Here is a 12,169-nt window from a genome sequence, read left to right on the forward strand (position 1 = left end):
TTGGCATGAATGGACTGCTGGCTTCATAATGTGAATGCTTTCATTGTAAGTCCCAGTCAAACCCGACAGTTTCTAATGAGAATAGGCATTGCAGGAAAATGAGAAAGAGGAATGACCGAGAGACTATAGTCTCGGCTCCCTGCACCTGCCTTCACAGAGAAGATAAGGGTTATTCAAATGATCAAAGAAGGCCCGATCCCACAAACAGACGCTTGGAACACCTGAGCTTGGCTTTACACCGTCAAAGGCCTTTAATGTTTCTGTGAGACTAATGACAAAGGACGCCACACAACTCCAGCAGCCACTCCTTCAGAGGGACTACCTCCATGGCAAAGATAGGAGTTAACAGCATTTCAAGGAAGGCTTTTCACATGAAAATACAATTGAGTGTCCATCATTTTACTTTTGTCCTCTTGTACAGTGACATTACTTTTCGTGCATGCAGTACCTCCCACAGCCAGCTCTCCATCTGCATGTCGTGGTTGGCATAGAAGCGCAGGGGCAACATCACAGCATCATAGTAGTGGTCAGAGAAGTCTGCAAAGTTTTTTGTGATGAAACCATAGGCAGACACCTAGGAGATAGGAGATTAGGAGATTTGTTCACTTATGCATGAAATGCATTCTCAGTCAGCTGTGTAAATATTTACATGCATAGTTTCAGTATAGCACCATCTAGCTTTCAATACAGATGTAGGGTCTTAATTTGATCATCCTGTTGCAGTAGAACTTTCCTGCAAAGCAGGACATTAAATACTTGTGTGCTTGAGATTTAAAAAGGCTTCTGAAGTTTGTAATTGCACTTTTACATTTCAAACTTGATTTTCTCTTACAAAAAACGTATCTACCCCTACATGTTAATTCATTATAATCCACATTTACTGTTTCTGTAGGATTATGTTAATGAATTACATCTGACACAATCAATATGAAATAACAGTATATGGGGTCTAAACCAGGACTATAAACAGAGGATGTCATGGTTTCCCAATAAATCACTTCCATACTGGCCAAGTTACCATATGTCATTAGACACTTGGTTGGTTAAACAGTAACCAATAGATGACCAAGGGCAAAGCGTGTGGTGATGTGACCTGACCTGGTCACACATGTGCAGGGCGGTCAAAAGCATCAGAGCACCAGTGCTGGGCATGTAGAGCTGACTGTACTTCAGCAGGGGAGACTTCAGAAACCTGTGCAGCATTGACAGTCAACAGTCAGTGTCAAAAGCAGCCAATAATCATCTAAAAGTCTCAATTAAACCTGGCAATACGAGTCCCCTTACCTTTCCGTTACATATGTAACAAAATCTGGATGAAGCATTTTAAAGTGCTTAACTGGTGGCTTAAATCCAAAGTATCGAGAGGGCCTGTTTGAGGGGATAAATGTAGTAAGGGGTGAAAAAACGTTCCATCAAGAACGTCAAAAAGTAAATCAATGGCAAGGGAGCTTACAAAAAGATGAGTATCATCAAGTGAATTGTATGCGTTAAGCCCTACCACCACTCATAAGATTCTATCCATTGCACACCGCAACACATTCATAGAAATACAACAGCACCATCTTGTGGTAATAAAGTGAATTACAGCTGAGAAGCCTATTCACAAGCATACGCGCAAGATCATTGTGCTTTCCTTGACCACAGTACTTCAACACACCATTGTAACATGCTGTTCAAATGTACTACTCCTCTTATTGTGGGCTTCACATATTTGACCCTCTCAACTCACCAGTCCCCCTTGTCATGACCGGAGGTGACAGACAGTGAGACCCTGGATAGCAGCGGACATCATCACATAGTCACGTTCGTTGGACGGAATGAAGATATATCGGACTCTCTGCAGATAGGAAATAGTGAAAGCTTTAAGGAATAGTTTCATAATAAACCACTCAGAGTATGACAAATTCCTAACACTTTAAAATGGACCGGATTCAACACTGTAGCCCAGGGTTTCCCAAACTTGGTCCTTGTGACCCCAAGGGGTGCATGTTTTGGTTTATGCCCAAGCACTTCACAGCTGATTCAAATAATCAACTAATCATCAAGCTTTGATCATTTGAATCAACTGTGTAATGTTAGGGCAAAAACCAAAACGGGTACCGGTTGAGGTCCAGAGTTTGGGAAACGCTGCTGTAGCCTGTCTTACCCGTCCCCGTGGGACCTTGGTGAAGCCATCTTTTCTGTAAGAATTGAGGGAATTCTTCATAGTGTTTGTGGTGAACCCATAGAAAGATGTCTTTGTGCCCACGTCCTCCTCAAAGTGCTTGGTGATTGCCCCATTGACCCTGGAATAAACAATTTACCATCAGTCTAATACTTAAGCGTTTCCTTAAAAACTATGTGGATTAATATAAGGGAATATTTACAATTGCAACAAACTTGATCTTAGTTATGTCAAAGAGCAATAAGAAGTCTAATAGTGTTTTGAAGATGGTCGAAGGGGAGCTGCAGCATCACTACTGAGACCTGAAGACAAAGTGGTGACTGTCGATGGCCCTGCCTTGTTTGGAGCCTCGAAGGATGCCTCCATTTCCCACCACAGCACAGCGGACACACTGATCAGGCCACCTGCGCTCAAACAGGCGGCTGCTGGACGAGTCGTTGAGCAGGGACAAAGTGGATCTCACAACTGATCAACGACAAATAAGTAAGAAGGTGAAAGGACAATGACTTTATATACAATACACACGTAGTTTGGTTGAGATGATTAAATAGGGTCCTGAAGGGAATGTTCATACAGTCCTGGGCCAAGCCTTTCCAGCCGTAGGGGGGCATATACGTCTCCAATCGCCCCCACTCTGAATGGCTGAAGCTCCCGGCCCACTGCAGCACAGGCACTTTAAAGTTAAAGCGTAGTCTGAGGAAGTCGTCCTTCTTCACTGCTTTTCTCAGAGGACACAAACCCTCCAGCTGAGTAGAGACAGACCTCACTTGACATTGTACTGTACAAGACTGATATGTGTGCCTTTGTTCTATTAGATGAGAGTCAACTACATCATCTCTGTGCGATTACCTTCTCTTCCCCAGTTGCTGTGGTGTTGTCCCAGAGCTCTTCATCGCAAGTCCAAATGCTATCAAACTCTGTGTCTTGACTGGAAGAAGAAGACAACATGTATTGAAAATGCACAACAACAAGTTAAATCCACACACAACCTTGTTAAGTGGACATAAGCACATCAGACCAATCCAGCGGATTTGTTTAAGTCAGGGATGGGCAACTTTAATGGGGGTGGGGGCCACAAAATCTGACCTCATGGCTCGCGGGTCTGCGTACCCACATCCATATCCATACATGCAGTCAGAGCTGGCCCTAGTCTTTTGGGGACCCTAAGTGAAATTTTAAGTTACATTTCTGTACATTTCCTGCAATTCCACACATGTTGCAGTTTTAAAGCAAGTTTGCTACAAATCTACACATTTTTCCATGGCGGGGGGGGGGGGGGGGGAGGGAGAAAAGTTTCCAGTTTTTAATAGGACATCTGATTGAGAGTAACTAACAAAATCACTGTGGGCCACCGGTAGGTAATTCAACCATGATTACTGCAAATTTAAATAGCTGGCTGCAAATCTGGCTGCAAAATGAACTTACAATAAAATAAAAAAATAGCTGTCATGGGTGACGTGAGAAAAACTGCTGATGCACAACCAAATTCCACTTGATGTATTCTACTATTTTAACTCTCAGTAAGTTGAGACCCCGACCCCCACCCCCCAAAAAGTCTTTGGGACTTGATCTACACCCTGTGGGCTGTCAGTTACCCATCCTTGGTTTAATGAATACATGAAGATTTTAACAGATATTTTATGGTACCAGAAGTTCAACCCATCAAAACAATTCCTAACATGCATTTTACAAGGTCCTTTCCTTGGAACAGAGGAAAACAAGTGACTAGACTCCTGACCTCAATTCAGAGGAGAGTTCAAATTACTGCCATAAACGTGTTGTAGTTGTGATAATTACTGCTGTCAGTTGTGTAATCAACATATTACATTTACATGCACAATTTAAAAACCAGAGCACAATGTCTAAACTGTAATGTAGACAGTATTTGGTTCATTTAGAACATGTCTGAAAAGGAATAAAAATGAGGTCAGTTGTGGGATATAGAGTACAAATGCGTTAGACACATTTGCTTAGTCAGTAGCTTTACCATTAACCACAAATTCAGATCTTGACAAAACGGCAAGCATACATGTGAAGACACCAGCAACACTGGAACCTCAAACCATCTCTCATTTAGTAAAGCATTTGAGTTTCAACTTTCAGCAACTAACATGAAGGTAGAGTCTTATGAATGGGAAACGGATTATTACAAACTCCCCCCAAAAATGCATGAATTTGACAAATGTAATCTCATCTGCTAAAATCAAACCATTCCACAACAAAGACACAAGAAAACTACAGTCGCAGTAGGTTGAGTGTGTCAATGTCTCAGTTGAATGCAACAGGTCATAGAACTGTCAGGGTTGATGGATTACAGGGATGAAGATACAGGTAGTTGATTTGCATGGATTACATTTTAATGGACAATGGTTTCCCAATTAACTAAGTAGCCTAGATTACATTCTACCAACGTTTTAGAATATACAAATGTTTGAGAGGGAAAACAATTACAAAAAATCCAGAATATTCACCTGTTCGCAAGTCTGTCGTGGAAGAAGTCCAGGTCATAGTATTGTCCGTACATAATCATGGTTATAGTAACACTTACACATAAAGCCCCCACTAGGAAGACACACTTCCTCCAAGAAATCGTCATATTTCTCAACTAGAGAACATAATATCTCGTGCTGTTTGAGTATAAAAAAAGTTTGAGTTTAACTTTCTGTTACAAGTCATTTACTGCTCTAAAACCCAGGTGAGTCAGTTGGGTGAACAAGGTCCATATCCTTAATGCTCCACGTGTTGTGCACAACAGGAGCAAAACAATTTTCCTCTGCGTTTTTTTCGGTCAGGCTATGATCTGTCCCGCAGAGTATGATTGTGTTGTCTCTGTTCTGTTTTTAATTTTAAGCAGTCAATATAACGACGCATGGCGAGACCCATTTAGTAATTCATCTCTTGGTTTCTGAGATATTTTCATCATTGCAGCATTAAGAATTTTGTCCTTGTAGCCTCACATTTTGAATTTATCTGTCTTTTTTTTGCATTGCTGTCAAAATCTGACTAGATTAGTTTAACCCTGCATAACTGGCTATATGGTAGACCATTCTTGAGGGGAAGAGGATGCATATTATCCGCACATAGCAAGGTATTGCGATCTGTGGGCTTTGTGTATAAGTCTGTGTGTAATGCATCATTCTCTTTGATAATCCATAAATCCAGGTTCGTTTATTTTTCTCTCACCAGTCTGCATGGTGAATTTGAGGTCTCATTTAGTAGAGTTTTAAATTAATTTAGTTCCTGCTGACTTCCTTCCCAGAGCACAAAGACATCATCTATGTATCTCTTCCATAGAAGTATTTTAGAAAGTAAGGGGTGTGTGTCTGTTTTATAAAGGTTTGCATAGTTGGGGGAAAAGGGAGGCCCATGACTACATCCCGAATTTGAAGGAAACAGTCTGACTCAAAGACAAAATAGTTATGGGATAATAACAGTTCAATAAGTTGTAAAATGCAATCATTAGATGGAGCAAGGGTCATTAATATGGTCGAATCCGGAAACTATCATTTCGAAAACAAAACCTTTATTATTTCAGTGAAATACGGAACCGTTCTGTATTTTATCTAACGGGTGGCATCCATAAGTTTAAATATTGCTGTTACATTACATTACATTTAAGTCATTTAGCAGACGCTCTTATCCAGAGCGACTTACATTGTACAGCCTTCAATGTTATGCCATAATTAAATATCATTCTGGCAAATTAGTTCGCAACAAGCCAGGCGGCCCAAACTAATATTGCCTGCTAACCTGGATTTCTTTTAGCTAAATATGCAGGTTTAAAAATATATACTTCTGTGTATTGATTTTAAGAAAGGCATTGATGTTTATGGTTAGGTACAGTCGTGCAACGATTGTGCTTTTTTCGCAAATGCGCTTTTGTTAAATCATCCCCCGTTTGGCGAAGTTGGCTGTCTTTGTTAGGAAGGAATAGTCTTCACACAGTTCGCAACGAGCCAGGCAGCCCAAACTGCTGCATATACCCTGACTCTGTTGCAAGAGAAGTGACACAATTTACCTAGTTAAAATAAATTCATGTTAGCAGGCAATATTAACTAAATATGCAGGTTTAAAAATATATACTTGTGTATTGATTTTAAGAAAGGCATTGATGTTTATGGTTAGGTACACGTTGGAGCAACGAGAGTCCTTTTTCGCGAATGCGCACCGCATCGATTATATGCAACGCAGGACACGCTAGATAAACTAGTAATATAATCAACCATGTGTAGTTAACTAGTGATTATGGATGATTGATTCATTGATTATTTTTATAAGATAAGTTTAATGCTAGCTAGCAACTTACCTTGGCTTCTTACTGCATTCGCGTAACAGGCAGGCTCCTCGTGGAGTGCAATGAGAGGCAGGTGGTTAGAGCGTTGGACTAGTTAACTGTAAAGTTGCAAGATTGAATCCCTGAGCTGACAAGGTAAAAATCTATCATTCTGCCTCTGAACAAGGCAGTTAACCCACTGTTCCTAGCCGTCATTGAAAATAAGAATGTGTTCTTAACTGACTTGCCTAGTTAAATAAAGGAGTAAAAAATAATAATAATAAAATACATTTAAAAATCGGCAAATCGGTGTACAAAAATAGACAAACATTTCCAATTGTTATGAAAACTTGAAATCGGCCCTAATTAATCGGCCATTCCGATTAATCGGTAGACCTCTAGTGGAGACAATCACAAAGAGAGGTGAAACAGATCAGGGCATGACAGTCAATGCACCTTCCTCGTGTGTGGAGTTGGAGGTTTCGTTTTATGGAAATGCCCCAATTCAAACTAACTGGCAGTTTAAAGAGGTGTGGCCATAATTATGGAAATTTGGGCTGGCTTGCCTTTCAATGATTCTTTATAAGCTCTACTTTTCTAACTTGCTTAAACTTGATTACATGATAAGAGTACAATTTGAGGAGAGCAGAGTGTACATGTCATGCATTACATGTACATTACAGGTGCCATTGTAGCTACATGGATTTACATGGATTTCTCAGTCCATCTGCAAATCTTTTTCCAACATGACAGAATAGGATTTGGTTTTAATTGGTCTCCAGCTGATGACAGGACCCTTCAACCAGTAGAGCCCATTTTCCCTTCCTTGACTAGATAAATAACCAATGGCCAGGGGGAGCACTGAGAGACCAACAGCTGATGTCAAGGTGATTCCTGTCCAGACCAGAAGAATGCAGCACAGAATGGGAACTCTGCTGCATACCAGAATATATTTCATGCAGAGATGGGAATGAGTGGTGTTCCCATAGAAATTTAATTTGAAGACGCACTCCAGCTATTTCCTATTCTTAAACAATATTCCATGTATAAATCCAATAATGTACGCTTAAAATTGGAATCCGTAGTGGTGAAACCTCCACGTTCGTTTGTGATATTACAACAAAAAAGATGTTACTTCAGACAATGAACCCTGTTTCTTTTCGGCAGACATCATTGCACATCACTGCACGCGCAACAGCACAGCAGAGCAGGTTCTCTGATGTAGTTGTTAACCTTGATGTAGGAGCTCCTCCGCCGTCTGAAGGTCCAATGTAGTCCCTTCATCTCAATATCAAATCATTTCTGGGTCACAATTAAGTCCATTAATGTGGTTGTTTTCAATTAAAATGGTCAAAAAGCGAAGAAATTGCTTCTTAGCAAAGGGCAATTTCGCAAATAAGAATTTTTCTGGGACTGTCTGGGAGTGGGGAGAGGAAAACTGAAAATTTGCTCTTATTGGCAGAGAGGTTTGGAACTCTTTATCTTATTGGTCCATTAACTCATTTATTGCATGTTGACGTCACCATGGAAAGCCAAAACTCCATCCCACCAAAACAGGCTGAAATTTCAGGTAGTGTTTTCATACAGCTCTTACACCAGAAGTGCATTATCATCATTTTCATAATTTCACAGTATTATTCCAACCTCATAGTGTGGAAATATACACTCACCGGTCAGTTTATTAGGTATACCACTCCATTCACAAAATGGATCGCTCCTACAGACAGTGAGTCACGTGGCCATAGCTTGTCATATAAAGCAGGCAGACAAGCATTGAGGCATTCAGTTACTGTTCAATTGAACGATAGAATGGGCAAAGTGAGTGACCTAATCGACTGAGCGTGGTATGCCAGGCGCGCCGGAACGAGTATCTCAGAAACGGCCACCGTACTGGGCTTTTCATGCATGACAGTGTCTAAGGTTTACCAAGAATGGTGCGACAAACAAAAAACATCCAGTCAGTGGCAATCCTGTGGGTGAAAACAGCTCGATGATGAGAGAAGTTGAAGGAGAATGGCAAGAATTGTGCAAGCTAACAAACGGACAAATAACGCTGCAGTACAACAATGCTGTGCAGAACTGCATCTCGGAACGCACAACTCGTCGATCCTTGTCAAGAATGTGCTATAGCAGCAGACGACCACAGAGGGCTCCACTGCTAACAGCTAAAAAAGAAGAAGAAGTGGCTCCGGTGGGCACATGATCACCAACACTGGACAATTGAGAAGTGGAAAAATATTGCCTGTAACATGGCAGCCAAATCAGTTTACTTGAGTGGCCTGCTCAGTCCCCACACCTCAACCCAATACAGCATCTTTTGGATGACATGGAACGGGCTGTTTACAGCATGAATTAACCACCGTTGAATCTGCAGCAACTGCATGATGCCATTGTGTCAGCGTGGACCAACATCCCTGTGGAGCGTTTCCCACACCTTGTAGAATGCCCTGAAGAATTCAGGCTGTACTGAAGGCAAAGGGGGGTCCGAACTGGTACTAGATGGGTGTACCTAATAAACTGGCCTGTATATTCTGTATATAAAACACAGAAAAATCACATTTTTGCATGCACTGGGGCTTTAATAAACAAAACAAAAACAATAATAAATGCGCCTGGGGCTGCCAGTAGCCAGTGGTGTATTTAAGTAAAAAATAATTGAAAATACTACTTACGACTATTTATATTGTACTTTTACCTCACTACATTCCTGAAGAAAATAATGGACTTTTTACTCCATACATTTTCCTTGACACCCAAAAGTATTCATTCCATTTTGACAAGTAAATGGTCCAATTCACACACGTATCAAGAGAACATCCCTGGTCATCCCTACTGCTTCTGATCTGTAGGACTCACTAAACACAAATGCTTCATTTGTAAATTATGTCTGAGTGCTGGAGTGTGCCTCTGGTTATCCGTCAATAAAAAATGTAATATAAAATGGTGTGTCTGGTTTATACTTTTACTTTTGATACTTGAGTACATTTGAGCAATTCCATTTACTTTTGATACTTAAGTATATTTAAAACCAAATACTTTTAGACTTTTACTCAAGTAGTATTTTACTGGGTGACTTTCACTTTTACTTGAGTCATATTCTATGATGGTATCTTTACTTTTACTCAAATATGACTGTGTACCTTTTCCACCACTGGCAGTGGCGCTGTTTCTCCAAATGCGAAGCTCGGCTTTAAAAGTAAAAAAATATGTTTTGAGCAAAATCATTTTTTCATGTTGCCCTCTGATGTCATCGGCCTCCCACCTTGATTGAGGAAAAATAGAGGAGCAAGAGAGAACATTTGTGCCATGTCAGAGTACACCTGGACCACCTAACGAGATATGTCTTTTGTTAAGAAAATCAGATGATAAATGAGCTGAAAAGGTACTGTGGGTATTCCACTAAAACCCCTACTTCTTCTCTGATCCAGACTTGGTGTCCTTAATCTTCTCACCTGTGGTGCTATGTAGAATGATGCCAACACAGCTTACAAATGTTATGGCAAGAGGATGAAGCCAATTTATACTAGGAAGTGATTACTAAACTACTAAAATATCTCCATACAGTATGTACATCCATTAAAAACATTTGATTAAAAATTTGGAGTGCTTAGAATATATGAAAAACATATACACTGAGTGTACAAACATTAGGAACACCTACCCAATACCCCCCCCCCCTTTCCCTCAGAACATCCTAAATTTGTCAGGGCATGGAATCTACAGGTGTCGAAAACATTCCACAGGGATGCTGACCCATGTTGACTCCAATGCTTCCGACAGGATGTCCTTTGGGTGGTGGACCTTGATACACACAGGAAACTGTTGAGCGTGAAAAACCCAGCATCTTTGCCGTTCTTGACACACTCAAACCGGTACACCTGGCACCTACAACCCATAACCCCTTCAAAGCACTTAAAGCTTTTGTTTGCCCATTCACCCAATCCATGTCTCAATTGTCTCCCGGCTTAAAAATCCATCTTTAACCTGTCTCCTCCCCTACACCCACACTGACTGAAGTGGATTTAACAAGTAACATCAATAAGGGATCATAGCTTTCACCTGGATTCACCTGGTTAGTCTATGTCATGTTTTGCACACTAAGTGTATATTTCATTATTACCTATATTAACACTAAAATAGTTCTTTACAACTGAAAATACATACAGTATATGTGACTTACCAACAATATTTCATAAAAAATGTAAGCAATATAAACAAAGTGTGTTATCGATATACTTAATGTAAATAAGTTACTGCAATTGTTTGTTGATTAAATTGTTCATACTCTAAGAACATGTGATTTTTAAAGCCACTGTAACATTTCCATACTTTACGATAACCAATGTTACCATGAACAGTGTAAAGACTTGTGTCTTACATTCAAGTATTATACTATTTGTTTTGGTCTTATGGGTAATGCCATTCTTATGGGTAATGCCATTCTTATGGGTAATGCCATTTAACCTATCCCTCTACAGTATGTCAGAATATTAAACCTATTGTCTTTGTCTGTTATGGATCATTCTGACCTGACATGATAAGCCAAACATAAATACAGTATTAAACATTGACAGTTGCTCTGCTTGACACCTGCAATTTAAAAGGGGGAACAGGCTATTCAGCCCTATACAAGGTTGACAATAACAGAAATGCCCCATTCTGCTACAGGGAGTAGAGTTTGAGCTGCTCCTCCATGTCTCCCTCAGTCACCTCCCCTAGTGCCTCCTGGTTCTGCATCAGCAGGAGAAAGATGGCCGCCAACTGATCGTTTTGCACCCTAGAACAGATACACACCGACATGATGGCATCACTTCCAATGCCTGGGTCTATATGACACACTTACAAACTCACACTCATCAATACACACAATAGATACATATAACAGAAACTCAGTGTACACAAACAACACGTGACATCCCAAAATGTGTGTGTGTAAGACATGCACACACAGTGGCTTGCGAAAGTATTCACCCCCTTGGCATTTTTCCTATTTTGTTGCCTTACAACCTGGAATTAAAATTGATTATTGGGGTGTTTGGTTTATTTGATTTACACAACATGCCTACCACGTTGAGGATCCCCCCCAAAAAATTATTGTGAAATAAACAAGAAATAAGACCCCAAAAAAACAGAACTTGAGTGTGCATAACTATTCACCCCCCTCCCCCAAAGTCAATACTTTGTAGAGCCACCTTTTGCAGCAATTACAGCTGCAAGTCTCTTGGGGTATTTCTCCATAAGCTTGGCACATCTAGCCACTGGGATTTCGCTCATTCTTCAAGGCAAAACTACTCCAGCTCCTTCAAATTGTATGGGTTCAGCTGGTGGACAGCAATCTTTAAGTCATACCACAGATTCTCAATTGGATTGCGGTCTGGGCTTTGACTAGGCCATTCCAATACATTTAAATGTTTCCCCTTAAACCGCTCAAGTGTTGCTTTAGCAGTATGCTTAGGGTCATTGTCCTCCTGGATGTTGAACCTCCATCCCAGTCTCAAATCTCTGGAAGAGTGAAACAGGTTTCCCTCACGAATTTCCCTATATTTAGTGCCATCCATCATTCCTTCAATTCTAACCAGTGTCTCAGTCCCTGCCGATGAAAAACATCTCCACAGCATGATGCTGCCACCACCATGCTTCACTGTGGGGATGGTGTTCTCTGGGCGATGAGAGATGTTGGGTTTGCGCCAGACATAGCATTTTCCTTGATGTCCAAAAACCTTCTTCCATAT

General features: G+C 40.6%; 1 protein-coding gene and 1 pseudogene across 2 annotated transcripts in view; both read right to left on the minus strand.

The window, feature by feature from the left end:
- Positions 1-227: 227 nt before the first annotated feature.
- On the minus strand, positions 228-4,897 carry LOC124015155 (annotated as a pseudogene).
- A 5,305-nt stretch (positions 4,898-10,202) lies between these two features.
- LOC124015703 (matrix-remodeling-associated protein 7-like) overlaps positions 10,203-12,169 on the minus strand; it is a 28,462-nt gene continuing 26,495 nt past the window's right edge. Inside the window, exon 5 of one of the 2 annotated variants that reach the window (XM_046331109.1) lies at positions 10,203-11,214. Coding sequence is in view for 1 of the 2 variants with exons in the window: in XM_046331106.1 (XP_046187062.1) it covers positions 11,100-11,214 (115 nt within the window). In the remaining variant the exon portion in view is untranslated. The remainder of the gene's footprint in view (positions 11,215-12,169) is intronic. The other variant, XM_046331106.1, reaches the window with a different exon arrangement.

Source organism: Oncorhynchus gorbuscha, linkage group LG26 (assembly GCF_021184085.1).
Source record: "Oncorhynchus gorbuscha isolate QuinsamMale2020 ecotype Even-year linkage group LG26, OgorEven_v1.0, whole genome shotgun sequence".
NCBI lineage: Eukaryota > Metazoa > Chordata > Actinopteri > Salmoniformes > Salmonidae > Oncorhynchus > Oncorhynchus gorbuscha.